At 48.2% G+C, this 22322-nt stretch overlaps 2 protein-coding genes across 2 annotated transcripts in view; one reads left to right on the top strand and one right to left on the bottom strand.

The window, feature by feature from the left end:
• ANOS1 (anosmin 1) overlaps window positions 1-22322 on the top strand; it is a 173711-nt gene that overhangs the window by 95630 nt on the left and 55759 nt on the right. Inside the window, exons 3-4 of the mRNA XM_044234665.1 lie at window positions 2542-2604; window positions 20045-20267. Coding sequence (XP_044090600.1) covers window positions 2542-2604; window positions 20045-20267 — 286 coding nt within the window. The remainder of the gene's footprint in view (window positions 1-2541; window positions 2605-20044; window positions 20268-22322) is intronic.
• On the bottom strand, window positions 11377-11767 carry LOC122896459 (protein S100-A10). The gene has a single exon (XM_044234666.1). The coding sequence runs from the start codon at window positions 11706-11708 to the stop codon at window positions 11415-11417; it is 294 nt and encodes a 97-aa protein (XP_044090601.1). The 5' UTR covers window positions 11709-11767; the 3' UTR covers window positions 11377-11414.

Genomic DNA, 22322 nt, shown 5'->3' on the forward strand with positions numbered 1-22322 from the left:
AACAGGTGGGGGGGGGCATAGGGAGAGGGAGAAGCAGTCTCCCCGCTGAGCAGGGAGCGCCTGCAGAGCTCCATACCAGGACCCCAAAACCATGACCTGAGCCAAAGGCAGATGCTTAACTGACAGCCACTCAGGGACACCAAGAGACAAGTTTTCAAAGTGACTTCATTGCTCTTAGAAAAATGGTGGTCTTTTATAATTGTTAAATTGCAAAAAACTGTGCATTTGTTTTAACATGCTTGGGAGAGGTGCACACCGGCAAGCTTGGGAGAAGCTTGTGTAGCTCTTGGAAAAGAATCATGGAAAAGCTCAACTTTTTAAAAAATTAAAATAACTAAAAAATGAATTGTTCATATGCAACATTAAAGCATATAAAATGTAAAATATTCTTACAAGAAATAGATCGGGTCTTACTTAGTGAGAAATAAAACAAAGGAACAATATTGACTCTTTTTGTTTGATTTGGAGAGGGAGAGAGAGGGTCTTAAGCAGGCTCCATATTCAGTGTGGAGCCTGAGTTGACCTCACAACCTGGGACCATGATCTGACCTGAAATCGACAGTCACTCAAGGAGCTGAGCCACCCAGGTAGCCCTATGGACTCCCCCTCCCCCCATCAAATCTTGTAGCACTTCTTTCTGCTCCCCCAGCTTTACCGAGATACAATTCGCAACCTTGTTTCGCTTAAGTTGTACGTTGATACAGGTATCTATTGGGAAATGTTTAGTGCAATCAGGCGGTTCTTTTCAAAGTTTAGCAAGCATCAGAGTTTCTTGGAGAACTTGCTAACAGAGACTCCTGGGTCCCGACCCCAGAGATTCTGACTCTAGGACTGGGGGCAGGCCGTGAGCTTGCATTTCTGATCACCTGCTGGGTGAGGTTCATACTGTCGGTCATCAATCGTACCATGAGCAGCGCTGCTGTGACAGGCAGCTGGCGTGTGGACAACAGAGTGCCTTAGAGTTTAAACTCTATTTTAAAACACAGGGGGAGTTGGCTACCAAGTGGAATAAAAAAATAATGAAAAAAAAAAACCCAACAACATATTTATAGACCCCAAATTCTAGGGTATACTTATCTGGAATTTAACCGAGAACGTTGATCCTAATTGGAAAATTTATCAAGAATGAAATAAAAATCATATAGATCAAATAATAATGGCCTGATGGGAGCCAGCAGTAAGCCAGTGTTTAGAGAACTGACATTTAACTGTATGGAAATATTCATTTTTACTCATTAAAATATAAAATTGAGAATCAAATCTCTATTCATATTAATGTAACATTTTAATTTCAACCATGAGGACTGGCTGTGATCTCTTATTTATTACTACATGTTGTTTATAGTATATATGGTACTCTATATTACATAAGCTTACTGTATTTTATGTAGTATACATAGTATATGCAGAATATGTAATGCTGTGGTGTACATATATATGTGTATATAGAGTTCCATGGTGTGGTAGTACAGTATATGTAACGTATACACTATGTATATAGTATAGATATGGTATGTAATCATTATATTTTATACATTATACAAGTACTATATATAGTAATAAATTATATAAACAGGGACACATACTAGTACTACAGATCCTACTATATATAGCTGAGAAGTATATATATGTGTATATATACTTTTTTCAACAATACTCTTTGTTATTACATATATAATGCATATACATTTAATATAGATAACATACTATTCTGTATACTATACATTATTATTAACTATTATTATGATTGTTGATGAATAATGGAGCCTAGTTATTGACTTTGATTTGTTACTGTATAGGATAATAACATTTTAAACACATATTCAGACTTTATTCTCTGTTCTGAAACTCATGTCAGATAGTTTATTCTGTATATTTCGGTAGAGTTAATATATTCTAATATTTATTTGGTACATTTTTACATTACGATGCATTCAGTGTATTCTAATAGAGTCATTAAACTGGGTGTGTATTAATGCTGTGAGACCCACTGAGCTAAAGATTAGTTAACAGTGATGATGGATATGAATATTTAATACGAATCAATGTCACCCACTTCCCTGCAGACTTTATAGAGAACACTCCTACGTTGCCCATTGTAAAGCATGTCCATGTTAAAGTTTCTGAAAAAACAAAATTCGTCTGTGACGACCACCTTTAGAAAACATTTTTTTAAAAGATTTTATTTTGAAGGATGGAGAGCTGTGCCCCACCCAGCCAGCAGCCGGGCGCCCCTAGAAAACATGTCTTACCCAGTACAGAGACTCTCATCCGGGCGGTTCCGCCCGATGGTTTGTCCGAGGGCCAATGCCGTGTCCCGCGTCCCCTCCAGGCTTTTGCAGTCGCGTGGACACAGATGTGTGTTGTGTTGTGTCATGACGCTCTCGCTCGGGTGCCCGTCCCGCCCCGCGCGGAGGATGCCCCGAGCAGCGGCCCTGCCCAAAGCCGCAGCAGAAGCAGGCAGGGCAGGGGCAGGAGGGCAGGTGCTTCTCCCTGGGCTGTGTCTCACCCGTGCTTTCTGTCCTTCTGCTTTTCCCCCAGTGCCTGGAGCCGTGCAGGGAGTCGTGGGACCCGCGGAAGCAGCAGTGCCAGAGCTTCTGTGAGGTAAGGGGACCCCCGCGCGGCCCGAGGTTCCCTGGCCACCGGACAGCACACCGCCTGGGCCAGTGGCACCGAGGGCCGCCGCCTTCCGCCGCGGGCCGGACCTCCGTGGGCTGCAGGGGGGTGGCCGTGCGGGTCTTGAGAGGCCACTCATGGGAAGAGGAGGAACGTGGTTGAGCTGCCTTAAAGCCGAGCCCCCCAGCGCTTCTGTCACTGGAAGCAACTTTAGGACATAAACATAGAGACGGGGACCGTCCTCGAGGTAGAAACTGCACCTGTCCCCCTTCTCTCCGTCCTGGCTGTCGTCCGAGTCCCTGTCAGCGTGGTGTTGACGCTCTCGTGCTGTCTGCGAGCAGCCGGTTCTCGGCCTTGTCGGCTCACCGTCCCCCCGCGGGCCCCTGTGCTGGGCGGGAGGCTCTACCCGGGGGGCATTTGCAGGCCCAGCATAGAGGGTGTGACTGTCCCGCGTACCGGCCGCCTGGATCCCCGTGCTGCTGCGAAGGGCAGAAGCCGCTGCGGGACCGTCTCCTCCAGGGCAAGTGGGGGGTCTGCTGGGATGTAGCCAGGAGGACATGGGCTGGCCACGCAGGGGAGGGAGAGCGGACCGTCTCCTTGGGGCGTGGAGGGGGGGGAGCAGCGGTGGGAGAGTCCCCTCCAGCCACCAGGGCAGCTGTGTCCAGGGCTGGGAGAGCGGAGGGAAGGCCTGTGGCACAGCCGGGAGTGCTGGGCTGGGACGCCTCTGAAGGGACCAGGAGGCCGGCGGGAGCCCTGCCACGTCCCCTGCACACAGCCCGCGGGACCCGCCTCTCCCCCGCGTGAGGAGCTCCTGGGGCCCCGCAGCCTGTGTTTCAACCTGGAGGGCGCGCAGGGTCCAGCCCGAGTGTCCGAAGGCAGAGCCGGGGTGTCAGGAGCTGCATCCGTGTATAGGACGCAGGTACCCGCAGGCCGGACACCGCTCACCGTCCCCACACGCGGAGAAGAGCAAAGCGCGTGGCGCGTGGGCGACAGCGCTGTGGGGGCGCGCGTTGGCCGGGTGGGGGGGGGGAGCCCGACGCGTCCGCCGGCCGCACCCTAGGCAGACGGACCCAGCCTGAAACGGCAGCGCCGGCCACACCCCTGCCCCGCGTCCCAGCGCGCTGGGACTCGACGTCCCTCGGACAGCGGCGGGGGGTCATGGCACGTCTGGGTGTTCGAAGCTAAGTGTTCGGCGCGGTTGCAGAGCTGAGTGCGGTGCGGGGGCTTCTCAGGGTGTAGGTTCGGTGCGGGATTGTCCCAGTCTCACTTTTACGCGGCTCTGCAGGTTCTGCTCGGCACGTGGAGGCGGGCGCTGGCAGGTGGTGCTCTGCACGCGCTTCGTGATGAGTCGGTGTTGCTGGAAGGGCGTCGGGCCTGAGGGCTCCGGGTGCTGCAGTCCTTGCGAGCATTTCCTAGTGGCGAACACCGGATGCCTCCACTGATACCGAGGACTGGCCGAGAGTCCTAATTATTTACCCCAATTGCTCTGCAAGGACACTCACCGCTGGGCTCATGGTTGGGTGTGAACTCCCACAGGGGAAGACCCTTCCCGTGGCTTTGTCTCCAGCCCTTCTGGGTGCTGGGCGTGGGACACTGGCCTCGGTCGTAGATTCTGTCATCCCTCAAGGGACTTGACGTATCATCCATCCATTCTCCCCAGAATAGTTTGGCTTCTTCAGGGATTCCATCCAGACTTTTCCAGAAAACATATGCTGACCCCGCCCTCAATTTCATGTGTCTTTATATTAGTTATCTCTGGCTACCTAACAAAGGACCCCAAGCTTTGGGGCTTAGAACAACACAAGTTCCTCCCTCCCTTCCTCCCCCCCTCCCTTTCTTTCTTTGTTTCTTATTGTGTTAGTCGCCATAAAAGGCATCATCCGTTTCTGTTGCAGTGTTCCAAGATTCACTGTCTATGCAGCACACCCAGTGTTCCATGCAATCCGTGCCCTCCTCAATACCCACCACCAGGCCCTCCCATCCCCCCCATCCCCTCCAAAACCCTCAGTTAGTTCCTCAGAGTCCACAGTCTCTCATGGTTCACCTCCCCTTCCAATTTCCCCCAACTCCCTTCTCCTCTCCATCTCCCCATGTCCTCCATGCTATTGGTTATGCTCCACAAATAAGGGAAACCATATGATAATTGACTCTCTCTGCTTGACTTACTTCACTCAGCATAATCTCTTCCAGTCCTGTCCATGTTGCTACAAAAGTTGGGGATTCATCCTTTCTGATGGAGGCATAATACTCCATAGCGTATACGGACCACATCTTCCTTATCCATTCGTCCGTTGAAGGGCATCTTGGTTCTTTCCATAGTTTGGCGACCGTGGCCATTGCTGCTATAAACATTGGGGTACGGATGGCCCTTCTTTTCACTACATCTGTATCTTTGGGGGTAAATACCCAGTAATGCAATTGCAGGGTTATAGGGTAGCTCTATTTTTAATTTCTTGAGGAACCTCTGCGCTGTTTTCCACAGTGGATGCAACAGCATGCATTCCCACCAACAGTGGAAGAGGGTTCCCCTTTCTTCACATCCCCTCCAACACATGTTGTTTCCTGTCTTGCTAATGTTGGCCATTCTAACTGGTGTAAGGTGATATCTCAGTGTGGTTGTGATTTGAATATCCCTGATGGCCTGTGATGATGAACATTTTTTCACATGTCTGTTAGCCAACTGTATGTCTTCATTGGAGAAGTGTCTGTTCGTGTCTTCTGCCCACTATTTGATGTGTTTATCTATTTTTTGAATGTTGAGTTTGAGGAGTTCTTTATAGATCTTGATGTCAGCCCTTGTCTGTGCTGTCATTTGCGAATATCTTCTCCCATTCCGTGGACAAGATATTTCTTATCTCACAGTTTCTGTGCAATGGGAGTTTCGACATGACTTAAAGGTGATCTTTGTGTCAGGATCCCACGATGCCATCATCAGGGTGTCTGCCGGGCTTGCTTTCTCGTCTGCGGGCTCAGCTGCTTCTGCTCATGGTCGGCCTCCAGGCTCATGGCGGTCGCTGGCAGAATGCATCCCTTACGATTGTGGAAGTGAGGTCCCATTCCCTCGGTGGCTGTTGGCTGGAGGCCACTCTCACATCTGAAGGTTGCCTGCAGTTCCTCACCACATACCCTCCCCGCCAGGCCGGTCTCAACATGGCTAGTTACTTTTTCAAGGCCAGCAAGAGCTCTCGACCTGTAGTCTGCTGAGACCAACCTTTCCACAATACAACAGTCTCCGGAGGGACATCTCTTCCCCTTTGCCATATTCTGCTGGTTAGAAGCAAGTCACGACGGCCACCAACACACACACACACACACACACACGCACGCATGCACGCAAACACACACACACAGACACGCGCCAAGGGAGGTGAAGACATCAGGGGCGGTTATGACTCAGTGGCGCTCGCTCTGAGCTGTGTCGGCTACAAAGAGCAAATAAAAAGCAGTGGTTCATGCCCCTTGCGGCATGGACCAGAGCCAGAGTCGTCAGAAATAGAGCAGAAGCGGAGTATGGGTGCAGGTGTTATGTGTTCTGTAACTTGCCCTCCTGGTCCTACCTTGCATTCTGTGCTCTCTGCACACCGTCCATCCGTGTGAATTAAAATAAGCTGTCGTAGGATCTGGAGGAACAAGGTGGACCACGGTGTGGGCTGCATAAACACGGGATCCCTTAAGATCCGTAGTGCTGGGCAGATGACGTGACCTCTGAAGGACGGTGTCACTGAAGGTCATCCGAAACCTCTCTCGCTAGCAGGGTCAAATGTGACCGCGCACTCCCGTGATCGCTCTTCTCTCTGAAACAGCCGTGAGGGCTGCGGAACCCAATGCAGTTGATAGAAATGGGACTCGTGGACCCATGGTGCTTCCTGCTCCGGCAGGAGAGGTGAGCTGGACCCGGAGAGCTGGGACAAGTCGAGGCCGGTTCACGACCTCAGCCCGCTGGTCCCACCCCTCGAGCTCCTGTCCCCCGTCAGTTCCTCTCGGCCGCCTGCATCTACGTGTCTTGTTTCCTTCCGTGTTGCGTTCCTGTCTGCATCCCACGTTGACAGAGACTGAGTCCTGCAGGACCGATCCCCGTTTCGGCGTTTGGAGGCTGATCGTTCCCTGAGGCAGCCCTAAGACAATCCCGTCCGCCTCTCGCTTCCCCCGTCACTGCTCGCGTGCCGACGGGATCCCTGTTTTCGCGAACCTGCCACGCTTTCCCTTCGTAAACGTTTACACCCAGAAGGACTCTACAGGTCATTCCTCTCCCGGTGGAAAGGCTGAACCGTTGGGTTGGACCAGTGTGTTGATTTGCAAGACACTCTGAGCTTTATTTGTCTTTGAAGGCACGGTTTGCCTCCCGTTCTTACAAGTGAAGGTGTATAGGAACTGGGCCTCGCCGGCTCACGGGACTTCTGTCGCAGGCCGCGTCGGGGCCTCACGGCAGCAGAGCTGAGGACCTGTGATGGGTCCAGAGGTGCACGAGGCTGAGGCTGCTTACCGCCGTGCCTGCGGAGCTTTTGACCTCCTGCCCTATGCAAAGAAGCAGTCCTAATCCTGCCATGACCCTGCCGGACCCTTCAGAACGTTGTTGCTTCCTGACCTGTACGCCCAGCACCTATTTCTAAACAAAGCTGCATTGTTCTTGCTATTTTAGTCAAGAAATCAGTTTCCCTGCGTAGGAGAAGTCTTTGGAGGCGTGGTCACAATCTGTCACCTAGAGTGTGTCTGTGGCTGCCGCACACACTGATCTCCTGGACTTCGCGTCTGATCCTTTCTACAGTTCAAGCTGCTGCTGGAGTTAAGGATGTTATCCCTTAGATGAAAAGGTTGACTGTGTCAGAGTCGGAATCCTGCAGGATGCCTTCTTCGGATCACATGGGAGAAGTTTCCCCATGTTGGGTTTTGGAGGAGGGTGGGTCATGCTTTACTGTTCCAGTTTAGTCATTAAACATTATCTCCATCTCACTATTTTTTTTTAAAGGTTTAAAAATCATCATCAACCATTTTTCTTCCTGATCATAAAATGCACATTTCTTCACATTTAAATGTTCCCTTCTTATAACTGCAGGCATCTAAGTTATCAAGGACACTACTCTTTTCCTTTCTTGATGGTATAAAACCAAATTTTGTTTTAAAATTGCCTTTGTCTGAGTTTTAAGGGAATTTTGTTGTTGTTGTTGTTGTTGTTTTGCTTTCCAAAATGTTTTCCAAGCTTCTTATATTGGATTTTCACAACGATTCTTATAAGAAGTTAAGCCTGAATTTTACTGGGTGAACTTACGGGACAACAGGACTGACATACAAGGGGGAAATGGTGAATGGTGTTATCTGCCCAAGATCCCATGTTTAATGGCTTCTTCCAGAAGATCTGGAATCCAGGTGCGCCCCTCCTAAGTCTGCGCTGTGTCCCAGGACAGAGTGGAGGAGGAAGCCGTACTAAGCCCCCATGGGGGGAAATGAATCTGAGCCTGTGTCTAACATAATGTTGTTGGCCAGCCCTCCAGGCTTAAACACCCTTGAAGTACAAGAGAGGTTTGGTTATGCAAAATTCTGGTTAATTAAGGGCACTTCAAGGAACTGAAGGAACAATAAGGCTCCTTAGGACTTTGGATGCCCAGGACCATAGATAATTCCAGTCCTCCTGACAGCACACGTCAGAAACGAAAGCTGTTGGGGTTTATCACGCTCCTGCGGGGGCTTTCTTACGCTCAAAACTTGTTATCCTTCCAGTGCTCCAGAACCCAGTGCACGCAGTAAATGCCTCCCTTCAGGAATGGAAGCTGCACCTTCTGGTGTCTGGGACAGCAGTCAAAGGGTTAAATGTATGGGAAGAAGTTGAGTGCCAAACAAGGAAACAGTGTCATATGCCCAGGCGGGCATGTCGGCCGAGGGGGTGATAGACACAAGACTCAGCACAGGTGTGTTGGGGTGTCAGTTTGGAATTTGTGGAAGGTTTCTTCTGAAACCTCCACGTTCTGTGCTGACATCCCGTGCGTGGCCAGGAGTGTTCGTAAGACGGGGTGCAGGCGTGGGGCACTGGCACGGAGCTCATTTTCAAAAAACGGTGGCTTTTACCTTTCTACATAGGAAACCTTTATTTTTTAGAAATGATAAGCCTTTACCTTTTACATTTTTGTAACACATCCAAGTGTTCCTTGTATTTCTGGATCGTGATCTTTGGGTGGTGGTGGTGAAACGTGCGGACTCTGTCCTGGTTTCCCTCTCAATTTCGCAGATAGTGGGATTTCTGGAATGAAACATTTCAAGGAATGCTTATGAAGTTTTACAATTATTGTGAGATTTCCTTTACCTGCATCTTAGGAAGTTATCCTCATTATGTCAAATTTTATAGCCCTGCAGAATGACAAAATCAAGCCTACTGAGTGACTTCTTAACGTTGTTTGGTAATTTATTGGCTAGACGGGACATGTTCTCCATAGAATGGAGGCCTTTTCCCCTCATTTTTTGAAATAGGGAGATTCCATTTTCATTAAATTTTTATATGACGCCAGGGGAATATAGAATCATGTGAGATTCAACTAGAGGACACTTGATGAGTTTTGCAAGTTGATTTAAAAAAAAAAACCAACCCTGAAGATTGGAGATTATTCTGAATGATTTGAAGACCTATATGGATGGAAAAGAGGGACAGAACAGGTAGAAGGAGTTAAGGGAATGGGCTGGAAATCGTAAGAGCATCAAATTTAAGTAAAATGAAAATAAGCAAATAAATAAAATAAGTAAAATAAAAATCTCATGAAAGATGCTTGTACAACACTTAACCCGTGTCTGAACATGGGAAACACTGAGTGAATATTAGCCATTTTTACTCTGAAGGGGAAAGGCAAGGTTAACATTTTTGAATTCTGTGATAGGTCAGTGAGGTAGAGGCTGAAGAGGAGTTTTGTCCTGATGAGGTGACTAGAAGCAGATCAGAGGGTTTCCGTGGAGGAGGAGTCATCAACATCTCCAACTCTTGGTTGTCAGATAGAAAGTACGGGGAGAAATGCAGACCCAATACACACAACTGTTTGTGTACGTTTAGGTTCCTTCACCAAGATCACGTGTGTGGGAGAAGGGTAGAGAAGGGGCCGCGGCCAGGGGCTCACCGTCTGAGGACATGAGTTGTGAGTACCTTTCCTTTGGGAAGACTTGACTCCATTCGTGTGCTCGGGAAAACGAGTCCTGTGAGGCATGTGAAGTTAGAGAGTGGGTCAGCGTGGGTCAGAAGCCCAGAGTTCTGGAGTATGAAAGCAGGGATGAGTCACAGGGACACCCACTGCCCCTGCGAAAGCCTAGTCCAGCATCCAGGATGGCCCAGACCCCACTGTGCGTACAGATCACCTGGGTATGGTTTAGACATACACATTCCGACTCAGTGGGCGTGTGCTGTGGGCCCCCAGAGCCTGCATTTCCCATGGACAGCACCGAGGCCACAGGCCCAGGGGCTGCCCTGCACAGCAAGAACATGGATCTCCCTCTGCGGTGTTGGGGTTCCCTGCCAAGCACTCACTTACACTTGCCTGCGAATTCTGTGACGTCTTTTGTGTTTTCTTCTGTGATATTCCATACAGAGAAAAGATGCAGTCACTGGTAAGGACTGAAAATAAACAGATGAGGATGGTGTTTAGAGGAAAAGGCCCCACATTCCTAATCACTCAAATTACAGAACTTTAATTGGGGGTTTGTCTCCATCCCTTCACGAAAGGTATTTGACTAGGTATAGAATTCTAGGTTGACTTTTTTTTTAATTAGTAGTTTAAAAATCTCTCTTCATTTTCTTGTCTTGTATGTTTTCAGAAAAATCTCTTGACATTCTCAATTTCTTGTTGTGTATAAAATGTCTTTGTATTTCCCTGTCTGCTTTGAAGATTTTCTTGCTGTATTTGGTTTTAAGCAATAAGATGATGGAGTTGTGACTGGGTAGTCTTTCTACTTCTTGGGCTTGAGGGAGATGCTTCTAATTTTAATTGGGCGTATAGTTTTAATAAAATTTTTTACATATCAGCCAATATTCATTCATTCATTCATTCTTCTTTCTTTCTTTCTTTGTTTCTTTCTTTCAGAAAGACTGTGCATGAGCGGGTTGGGGAGAGAGGGAGAGAGTGCATCTCAAGCAGACTCCATACCCAGCACAGAGCCCAATATGGGGGTCCATCTCATGACCCCGAGATCATGACCTGAGCTGAAATCAAGAGTTGGCTGCTTAACTGACTGAGCCAGCCAGGTGGCCCTGTATACGAGCCAATATTTTTTTCTATCCCATTCTCTGCATCCCCTCCTTCGGGGACTCTAGTTATACATGATAGACTTTGTATTATGACCTGGGTCACTGAGTGTTCTGATCGTGTTTTTTCTTCATTCCCCACCCCCTGCTTTATTTTGCTAATTTTCACCACTGTGTCTTAAAGTTCCCTTCTTTGGAGAGTGCCTGACCTTCTTAAGATGCTCTCGGTCATAGTTTTCATTTCTTCATGTTTACTTCTGGAAGTTCCATGCAGGTCTTTCTGTGTCTTTCTCCCACATTCCTGGGAAGACAGAGCACATTTATAATGACTTTTTTTTTTTTTTTGAGGAACTAAAAAAAGGAATTTGTTTATTGAGGGCAAGAGGATGCAAACAATATAAAAATCAAAAGCTTATCTGACTTTTCTTTCTCTGCTTCTCAAATGGGGGTTGGATTTTATTTGTAAATTTTCTGAGGGTCCCCAACTGCCAATGGAATCCTTTATACAGAGGAAAGCTGTGTGACAGATTCCTTAAAAGACCCTTAGGAAGAACTCTCATTGGGCAGGAGTGGTGCTCAATATCGCCTATTTCTTTCCCTTCTGCTTCATGTGTACTACAAAATAGTCATTGCATGCAATGGTGAGCCCTGCGTTTAGCGAGAAGAAGCTCTGGAAGCCCACTTTGCCATCTCGGCACTGGTCAAGGTCCTTCATTATTTTGTCCACGGCCAGAGGGTCTTTCTGATTTTCCAAAAATCCAGGGAACTCCTTTTCCATGAGTACTCGCAGGTCCTCCTTTGTTAAGTAGCCTTTATCACCAGCAAACTTGTGAAATGTGAACATCATGGTTTCCATGGCATGTTCCATTTGAGACGGCATTTTGGTGAGGTCTGTTGAAACCTTGGCCCGAGGTGCAGCAGGGATGATTGGCTGGCTGGGATGCGTGTCCAGTCTACAATGACTTTTAAAATGTCCATTTCTGCTAACTCTGTTACCTCTATCATTTCTGGTTTTGTTTCTTTAGATTTCTTTTTTCTCTTTTTCCTTTTGGACTTGCGACTGGTCTCTGAAGGGAGAGGGTGTGGTCTTGTGGGACTGAGCCTGTCCTTGGGGGATCTGAAGCTGTTTGTGGGTAGATGGCGTCAGAACTGAGTTGAATTGTAGGACATGCAGCTTGTGTGTGGAACCACCATACCAGCATTGAAATTGGAGACATAGAACTTTTCAGTGTGTAAGAGGGTAAAGTGTGTATCTTTTTAAAGTATGATTCTACTTGTACCTTGAATGGGTGTGATGGTTTTGCACCGTTGGCCAGTGTTTGCAAATCTCTTTGAGATGGAAGACTTCTAGAAGCTTGAAAATATAATAAAAGAATAAACAGCTACATTTCACAAGTTCAGGATTTGTTCCTCTTTTTCTTCTTCTTTTTTTTTTTTTAATTTTAAGGAGGCTCCATGCCCAACATGGAGCTTGAACTCATGACCCTGAGATCAGGGGTCACATGCTCTACCAACAGAGCCAGCTACATGCCCCTAGATTTCATTCCTCTTTGTGAGTAATTAGGGATATGGGGATTTTAGGCAATTAACCTGTACTGTTTCCCATTGTTTTTTTTTTGTAGGATTTATAGAACTATGTTTAAAAATTCTGATACTCATATTAATGGCTAACACTGTTTTTAACTTTTTGATGTTCCAAAATCTTGCTAATTTTTTGCATACTTAATGCTTAGGGTAATAGTACACAATAGTCATAATTATCTCCCTTTTGTATTTGGAGATACTGAGACTTGTAAAATTAGGTTTGCCTCCAATTCCTACGGCTCTTGCCTGACTGATGTATTCGCTATCCCCTCCTTCTAGAATATTCCTTGTCCTTCACATCATATTCTGTATTCACTTCATTCTAAATATTGATGACTTACCTTTTTTTAAAAAGATTATTTATTTATTTATTTGGCACAGAGAGAGAGAGAGAGAGAGATCACAAGTAGGCAGAGAGGCAGGCAGAGAGAGAGGGGGAAACAGGCTCCCCACGGAGTAGAGAACCCAATGCGGGGCTCGATCCCAGGACCCTGAGATCACGACTTATCTTTTTTAAGAGCTTTCGCTTTGTCTAATCCTTTTTAAGGGGTTATTTACCGTTTTTTTAATTGCAGGATGGTTGACACAGTGTGACATTAGTTTCGGGAGTATCTGTAGTGACTCAGGTTCTGTGTACTCTGTGCTGTGCCCCCGTCTGTCAGCATACAATAATATTAGAGTGCCACAGGCTGTCTTCCCTACGCTGCATCTTTTACCCTCGTGACTGTTCATTCCCTTAGGCTAATCCTCTGTTGACCTCCTGTACTTTCATGACTTGCTGCGTCTGCCTTATTTTACTACAAATTAAACTCCTTGATGACTGACCTGCTTGCTGCTAACCGTATAAGCAGTAAGCATAGCAGAGCACAATTTCCATACGTTCTTTTGCTCGTCATTCCACGCCTAGCACCTAGGACGGCAGTTTGGCTTATGAATTAGTATATAAATCCTTTCACGGGGTATTGCTTCATAGGCATGCCTGGTAATTCCAGGTAACAAAATACAGGCCGAAGGGGAGAGAAGGAAATGAGAGTTTAACTGGAGGGCCCTCGCTGTCCCTGGCTCTCGAAGAGTTTTTGAATTTCTGGAATCACATATGTGCCTAGGGATCGTCCAAAGATCTTCCAGCAAGATTTCAGAGTGTTGCTCCCAATGGAAGAACTGACCATGGATCTTTCCATACAAGGTGGCACATTTGCCTTCCAAACAAATCGAAAAGCAGGTCAATGAAGAGGAGGTTGAGATCAGTGTAAGTAAAGATGACTGTCATCTGTCATCTGTCAAAAGGGACACGTCCTCATTGGAAGAGACTTGCCTAACATGCATGTTTCTGATTTTCTTCTATTTTATATTATTCATGGCTAAGGTGTATAATTTGCCCCAGATCCAAATGGATTGTAATCCAATCTAATAAATTAGTGTGTATAATTGAGTTTCCAGGCAAATCATAATTGCATTTACAAGAACAAATTAGAAACATTTGAATGGAGAATGCTTTTTTCCTATTTCATGCATACTTAGTATTTAAATGTTTTCTTTGAAAGATGCAACTGGCAGTTTTGGTTGTTTTTTTTAAACACTATGTTTTTGGGGTGCCTGGGTGGCTCAGTGGGTTAGAGCCTCTGCCTTCGGCTCAGGACGTGATCCCAGGGTCCTGGGATCGAGCCCCACATTAGGTTCTCTGTTCCGTAGGGAGCCTGCTTCCTCCTCTCTCTCTGCCTGCCTCTCTGCCTACTTGTGATCTCTGTCTGTCAAATAAATAAATAAAAATCTTTATAAAAAACACTATGTTTTTATTATTTTGTAGAAATGATATATGCACAATGAAAACTTCATATAAACGCTGGGGAATAAAACCAAACCGTAACTCCAAATTCTGCCATCCAGAAGAGCCATGCTTACCTGGGAAGAAAAGTTACCATAGGAAACCTAAGACTGCTCTCTTTACAAATTCCTGATTAAGACGTTGGCCCTTGGCCAGCATGTGGGAACTTAGGTCTGGGGAGTGTTCGCATCATCCCCTAAGCGACAATAGGTGCTCCCTGGTCTTAAACTGTCAACTCAGCGATGTGGTTTGCTTGTTTTTATTAGTATTCCTGGATAAGATTTCTGTCCTTTTGATTTACATATATATCACACGTGTGTGTGTGTGTGTGTATGTGTAATACATAAAATATATACATTTATGTGTGTGTGTGTGTATATATCAGTCATCCAGATGATTTCCATATATTATGTATATAAGAACCTATCTGCAGTGCGTTCCCTCTCTTCGTGGGTATTTCAGGAGATAGAGGCTCCCGGTGCTGCTCGTAGGAATGCACGTGGACAGTGGCTGGCTTAGCCATCTCCCCAGTTTACCCCGAGATATGGTGTGGTCTTCAGAAAGCCATCGGTTGTCATCGTGGCTCACACGCGTCCTTGTCTTGTGATTTGGGATAAATAATAATCTCCCCAAGCTTCGGTTTCATCATTTGTAAGACGGAAGTAATCATGGTTATGGGGGTTGGGGCGCCTCCATGAGATGAGCCAGCAGACGATGTGCAGGAGGGATTCTCGGCACGAGGCTGCCTTTGCTTTTTGGCTGGAGCAGGAAAACCCACTCAAGGCCCTGGCTTTCAGCAAAGGCTGCAACATTTGATGCTTGATATGGTTCTGTTGAATTGCATTAAATACCGAGGGCAACGTTCTTTCCATACCTGAGGCTTCATGTATATATGGATTCTAACATAGGAAGATGACTTACGAACTTCCTGTTTTTATGTTCTTCATTCCATGGTCACGGCATGAGATATTTCATTGTACGGTCCTTGCATTTCATACCACACAAAACAAAGATAATAGTGTCTTGTCACTATTAGTGAAATCGTGTCTTTTCACGCGTCCGGGAACTATTAACCTACTCTTTGTTGTTAGGATTTGACTTTCTGTCTGTCATTTGCCAGGCACGTGGAAATTAGCATGTTGCCCACATACGGCCCTAAGAAACGCAGTTTCGTCTTTAATCGAAGAGATGGGGTGTAGGAGAGATTTATAAGAATCAACTAATATGTAAGAGTCCACAAACTATGAAGATTTCCACCTAATCCCACACCCTCCCCCCCGAGTGTTTTCATTTACTTCATACTCTGCTTTATCCAACCCTTCTTTGGGAGCACAGTGACATCCACGAGATACCGAAGACTCTAGCAAAATACAGGATCCTGGAAGGGCAGTGATTCTTAGGAGTAATTTTATGGAGGAGTTGTAAGTACATTAATTTTACAATGAATAGTTTGCGTCAACGGCTGGATATATCTTTAAAAAGAAGTAGTACAACATTTTGCACCTGCTCCCATTCAACATGGAGCTGATGGCCATCCTAGTCCTAATGATTTGGATAACTCGCCCCTTTCCTACATTTTTCACATCCCTCTGGCCAGGTCCACCAGTAACTAACTCGGAATACCACAAGACGTAGAAGGTGCTTACTGGTCAGAAGTGTCTTCACGGACATTGAATGACCTTTGTTCCCCAGGACTTAAACTGGCCATTAGTAGAGCAATTGACACATTTTCTTTAGATCTAGAGTATTAATACCCACACATCATTTTTCCTGACTTGCACTCATCTCAGTCCTGATTCTGTTCAACGAGAACATTCCCAGTAAGCTGCGCTCGAAGGCATTGTGAGAGACCTGCGTGCAGAAACCACACATTCTCCAGTTTCTAGTCAGACCATTAATCGTTTTTCAGCCTAATCCAAGATACCGATCCAACGTAACAGATAGAGAGCATCCAAATTTGCCTTTCACAGACAACAGCGGAACAGTTTGGCAGAAGTCTGCTGTACGATTGTTGTACCGAGTCCCTGTCCTTGTAAGTGGATCCACAAAACCGCGACGTTTTCTTTCCCATCGGTGCCTGCAGGGCCCCGTTCCCGCGTGCCGGTTTCCGTGCTGACTGGGGAGCAGCGCGCTGGAAACGTGTGGATGGTCACTGCAGAGGAAGCAGGCCAGCTTTCCGTCTGCGGATCTTAAGACATTTTGGTCAGAATCACAGAAGAATTTGGAAACGTTCGACAGTAAACGTGTCGCATGGGAAAAGACAGGAGACAGCCGTGACCCCAGTGCTGTGGAGCTCCCATTGTGGGCCGGCTCCGCATAACAGAGCTGGGTCCTTTGCGCGCCGTCTCACGTAATATTCAGAACGCTGTCTGTGCTCTTGCAGGCTCATGGGTCAGTCTCGAAAGCTCCGGGGCAAAGATGAACTTTTTCTCTTCCCACATTTGTTTCCATGGTTCTCGAAACCATCACACACAGACACCCCCCCCCCACACACACACACAAGTCCACAGTTTCGAAGCCATCCCAAAAAGGAAGGCTGTTGAATAAACGTACACAACATCTCTCACATCCACCCGGAGATCTGAACCGTCGCGCTCGGTATGACCCTTCTTGGGTTCATCGGGATCCAGCGTTTCCCATTTGGGTCGGCTGCTGTTTTTGTTTCTCATTCTGCCCCATTAGCTCCGTCAGGAAATTATAATTATTTTTATAAACATATAATGCATGGTTATGTCAGTAAATTATTATTAAGGTGAGGAGACACGGTCTCTGCGTTCCCCGCGCAGGGTTCAAGGGCGTGGCGGTCGGCACACAGATCGTTAGACTAACAGGGACAGGCGGCCCCGTGCTTTGTCACCTGAATGTCGAGTCCTACCTTGCGTTCATATGGGGCGCTGGAAGGGAGCTGATTTGATTATCCCGTGGCACAGACTCAGTCCCGGTGATTTCCTAGTGAGCGAGCGGTCAACACTTGCCAGGTTTAACAAAACTATTTCTACTTGGAAATTTCAGCCCGTGCGGGCCAAGTAATTCTGGTAACTAAGTCCTTGCAGCGCCCTGTCCCGTGTACCTTTTGGCGGAAAAGGAGGACTGGCAAACAGCCGTCATTCCGGCTGCAGCTCCCTTCACACCCTGCTTTGACTCCCAAGTTTGGGTTGGACCTCCATGGACAGATCCAAAAGCGAACAAAGGAGAGCACATCGAGCCGCTCCCAGAACAATGAGCTGTGGAATCGACAAAGGGAGAAAAGCCTTAAGAAGTGATGCTTTTGGGTTACCGAAGTGTTTAAAAAATTAACTGGCTACAAATGTGTGACTGAAGTGTCAGTTCTGAAACTGTGACCTTCCTTGTAAGTTGTACCTGGGAAGTTCTTAGATCGAGACCCTCTTTTGACCGAGGGTGAATAATTTATTTGAAGTCCGCGATTGCCGTTAACGTTGGGGTTGCACTTTTTCTAAGGTAGCGTTTCCAGTTTTCCGCCTTGTGTGAGAGTGTGCGCTCTTCCCTCGTATTTAATGGTCACACGGAGTTGGCTCCTCAGGAACATTAAACTGACACTTTCAGAAGGACCCCGTGTCTATCAGGGAGCATCCGTGTCTGGCACGGGACGCACATGTTTCTCGCTCTGACGTAGATTTTTGTTTAATTTCGTTAAAATGCGCATGGTGTAGCATTTACCATCATAATTCATATACAGACTTTTAATTTTTATTTCTTAAGACTTAGGTACTTTAGAGAGAGAGAGAGACAGAGAGCGCACAGCAGCAGGGGGAGGGGCAGAGGCAGAGGATCTTGAAGCAGACTCCCCGCTGAGCTCAGACTCCGACCCCGGGCTCCATCCCAGGACCCTGAGACCGGGGCCTGAGCCGCAAGCAAGAGCTGGACGCTTACTGTCTGAGCCCCCCAGGCACCCCCATAAGCAGATCTGATGCAGCATCATTTGGGGGAAGGAGGCAGGAGAAGCACAGTGGAACATTTTGCGTTGGCGACGGCGTTAGCCGGGGCTCCCGACATAGGTCCTCGAGCTGAAGTTACCACGCTTGGGCTTTTCAGGGAGCTTTCTGGTCACCATCAACATGCAAAATAGCGGCCTCCAATTAACCCTCTACCTTGAAGTGAGTCAGAGACCTTCCTTTGTCTCCTCCCTTAAATCAGGGAGTTGGGCGATGGGGAGGGTTTTTCCTTTCCCTTTTAACCCCTTGTTAACATACGTCTCCCACTGCGGGAGACCCTCTCTGGCTGACGGTCCCCCTGCCGGCCTCCCTGGGGAGGACGTATCTGGCTGGAGGTCAGACTTCCAACGGTGAGGCGTCGCGGGCTGTGGCCGGCAGGCCTTACCAGGTGTTCCTAGAGGGCAGAGAGCCGCAGTCTGCCGGCAGCAGGTGTTACCGGGCGTCACGCAGGTGTTCCCCAGGTGTGACCAGGCGCTCCCAGTCCCGAGTCCCAGGAAGTCATCGATGGGAGCAGCCGGCTGGCACACAGCCCCGCAGTGCTCACCTTCTACCTCTGGTTTGCGCTCCCCTGTGCTACCATCTCCATTTCTTACATCCCCGATTTGGATTTGACATCTGATCGCAAACGATGTGCCCTCCTTGAGGATGGCCTGCTTCCTGTGTAGAGAAAGCACAGGCCTTCCCCGGCGCGCCGATGCCGCTGTTTGCACTGCTTGGGGGGGGGGCTGAACTGTCATACCCAGCAGAGCCCGGCCTCACTGGGGTCCTGGTGAGCTATCAGGGCAGGAGGAGGGGTAGGCTGAAAGTTAGGGTGATCGTGATGCCTGATTGTCAGCCACCATCCATCAGCAACAGGAGGGCCACCGTGGGAGGCCTCTGTCCCTGGTGGGGGGGCTCCTTTTAGGGACCCTCAGCAGCTCCCACTGGAGTGGCAGAAAGAAGCCCTAACCCCCGGATTGCTTCTCATGTTTGAGCGGTCACCGAATGCTGTCCTGAACTGTTTTTCCAAAGGAGAAAGATGCATCTGGGAATGGGTTCTTGCCACTTCCCGTGCTTTCTCCTTAGTGCGAGGCTCTCAAAAAATCGGGGAATCCTTGTCGTCACGAGTGTGTGATAGATTCTGGGCGGCCCTGAAATGCCATTGGCCGATGCTCTCCAGACCCGGGCTGTAATGTAACCCTGACCCTCATTGTCCCACGGCATCCCGGACCGGTAATTCCATCGCGATACGAGGTCCCGTGTGCACAGTAGAAGCCGGATATTACTAAACCGGTTCAGGGAACGGAGGCTGAGAGCAGCCTTTGACGCGACAGCAGGGAGACGCACAGCGAAGGGCTCGTGATTCCCGTTGACCACACGGAACAAGTGACTCCGTCGACAACGACAGTCCGCGTGTGCGTTCCGTAGTCCCAGAGGGGCCCTCGATGGTTCCGAGATGCTTTACGAATACGACCAGCTGCGTGAGTTCTGAGCGCTCACGTGCACGGTCCCTGCGTATCTGTCCGGTGCGTGCAAAGTTACCACCTGCGGGCTGGATTCCTTTCCAAAATTAGCCTAAAATATGACTTCTTTAGGGAGGAAAGAAAACAAATCGTTTGTTTATTTTGTTAGACATTCCAAGGACATTTTCACCAAATAAGAATTCTCACCTTCCTCTCTGATGTCTTGGAAATCGGGTGTCCTGTGTCTTTAATAAGAGAACTTTCCTTTACGGGGCTCCCGGCTGGCTCCATCGAGAGGACGTGGGACTCTTGATCTTGGGGCTGTACATTAGGAGCCCCACGTTGGGTGTGGAGGTTGAGTAAAAAAAAATAAAATCCTTAAAAAAGAGAATTTTTCCTCTTCTGTCTTCAGCCTCTGTTCCCCAAGAAGAACTACGAATGCTTGACGAGCTGTGAGTTCCTCAAGTACGTCCTGTCGGTGAAGCAGGGGGACTGCCCGGCCCCTGAGAAGGCCAGCGGGTTCGCCGCCGCCTGCGTGGAGAGCTGCGAAGCCGACAGGGAGTGCTCCGGGGTGAAGAAATGTTGTTCGAATGGGTGTGGGCACACCTGCCAGGTGCCCAAGACCTTGTACAAAGGTAAGGGACAGAGCCCACGTGAAGGGAACGTCATTAACTCACGGGGGGCAAGCGCCGCGTGCATGGGGAAAGGGGTTGGAGATGGGGGTGTGTGCATGGGGATGGGGGTCAGTCCAAGAAGGCACCGTTGCAAGAGAAGAGAGTCGATCAGAAAATGCCCTTTGCACCACGCAGACCATGTGCCAGTGTTAGTGGACGCGCCTGATCAGCCCCGGGAACTCCTTCCAGGGCAGAACAGGTCATTCTTACTCAGTGGGCCGTGTAGGAAGCAAACTTCAGTCCAGTACTGGTCCTTTTGTCCACAAAGAGTAAGTCAGGTAAGCGGCCCTGGGGACACGGGAGCAAATCGACGGAAATCCCTGGAAAGTAGAAGCACCCTTGAAAACGCATGCAAAGCCACGGGTGTCGTGGTTTTCCTGTTGGCTCCGTGCGAGGCCAGCAGGGTCACTGCGTGGACTTTCAATACTGCGGTTGGTTAGTGTCTTGCGAGCCCAGATGGAGGAACCGCTCTCTGTCCAAGATGGGGACTCAGTCTACCCAACCATTGAGAGGACGTGAGAGTTGACGTTCCTAGGCAGTTTTCAGAGCCCGTAACTCCCGATGCTAAGCGACACTTGCCTCTGCCAGCAACGGCGACCCCGTTCTTTGAAGCCAAACCACTTGTGTTGTGCTCTGGCCCGTTTTGGGTACGCTCAGAATATCCCAGGACACAGCATGTTGCTGCTTTTTGGCATCTCGTATGAAGAGTCCAACAGAATTCAGCACTGGGTGCCGTTCACGGCCAGTACAAAGAGGGACTCTCTCCTCCTGTCTCGGACTCACGGCAAATATATATGATGTCCAGATCCAGGTCGGTTATTTTAAACCGTGAAAGCGCATGGGCAGCGAGGCCCGCGTTGGACCACGTGTGGCTGGCGTCCGACGTCTGCTCTCAAAGGTGCAACGCCTCCCGTCTCCCAGAACGCGGCCGTCCCTGCTCTTTCCCGCAGGCGCTGCCTTAGGAATTAGTCTCGTCTCAAACCTGGGTAGCCCGTCCAGTTTTCCTGGTTTCTGCACAAGAGCTGGGGACACCTGGCTCAAGGATGACGTCCCCAATGCAAAGGAACGGCCGCTTCCCCTGCTTGCCGGGTGACGTTTCTTGAACGGATTTGAAGTTTCATCGTGTTCACGCCTAGCATTATAAACGACGTAAAATCACTTTTGCAAAACTGAGCACCTTTTAAGTTTTCTAAAGTCTATTATTAGGAAGCCCTTTCTGTTATTACAGATCATTTAGTATGTAAGTATGAGCATTTAGTATGTAAGTATGAGCATTTCCCATAAAAATAGGATGCTTTTAGAAGGATTGTTGAAAAGGCATCGGTAGGACCCTTCGTGTTTGAACGTGCGGTGTTGTAAAGAGGCAGTATAAATTAAAAGATGCTCTTTATTTAAACGTGCTGAAGAGTCAGTATGAGTTTCAGGTATGTCTGGTTCACCAGGAATAAGGGAGATATTCTACAAAGGGCCTGCATCAATAATTAATTATTAAGAGACTTGAAATATAAACGTACACTTAGCTAAATAATGGATTTTTTTTTAAAGCCCTGAAGTCCCTGTTCTATAGAGTAGCTCTTGGGTTCTTTGCGGAGACGGGCCGTTCATGAAGAACTGACTGGAAATAGAACAAACAGACCTGACATTGACCTGACGGTGCCTTTTGGGTAGTGAGCCTTGCGTAATAGCACTGGTGTTTTGAAAATGAATATATATAGGTCCGCGGTGATGTCTCCCCCTTGCCCTGTGGGGCAGTCCCTGAAGGAAGGCTGGTGTCTGTGTCCGGGTGGCGTCGGACAGTGCCCCTGGCTAGGCGTGCGTGAGCCCGCGCGGGACCCGCCACAGCCTGCGTGATGGTCACGGCCACGTCATAGGTCACCACACCCAGTGCTCCATGCAAGCCATGGCCTCTATAATAAAAAAGTATTTATTTATTTGAGAGAGAGAGAGGAGGGTGGCAGGGACGGGCCGAGGAAGTGGGAGAGAAAGCTCTAAGCAGACTCGACACTGAGCACAGGG

The sequence above is a fragment of the Neovison vison genome, chromosome X, assembly GCF_020171115.1.
Source record: "Neovison vison isolate M4711 chromosome X, ASM_NN_V1, whole genome shotgun sequence".
In the NCBI taxonomy this organism is placed as follows: domain Eukaryota; kingdom Metazoa; phylum Chordata; class Mammalia; order Carnivora; family Mustelidae; genus Neogale; species Neogale vison.

What these genes read in the sequence shown, in the direction of transcription:
- LOC122896459 (XM_044234666.1), bottom strand. Translation starts at nt 11,708, where the DNA reads ATGCCGTCTCAAATGGAACATGCCATGGAAACCATGATGTTCACATTT.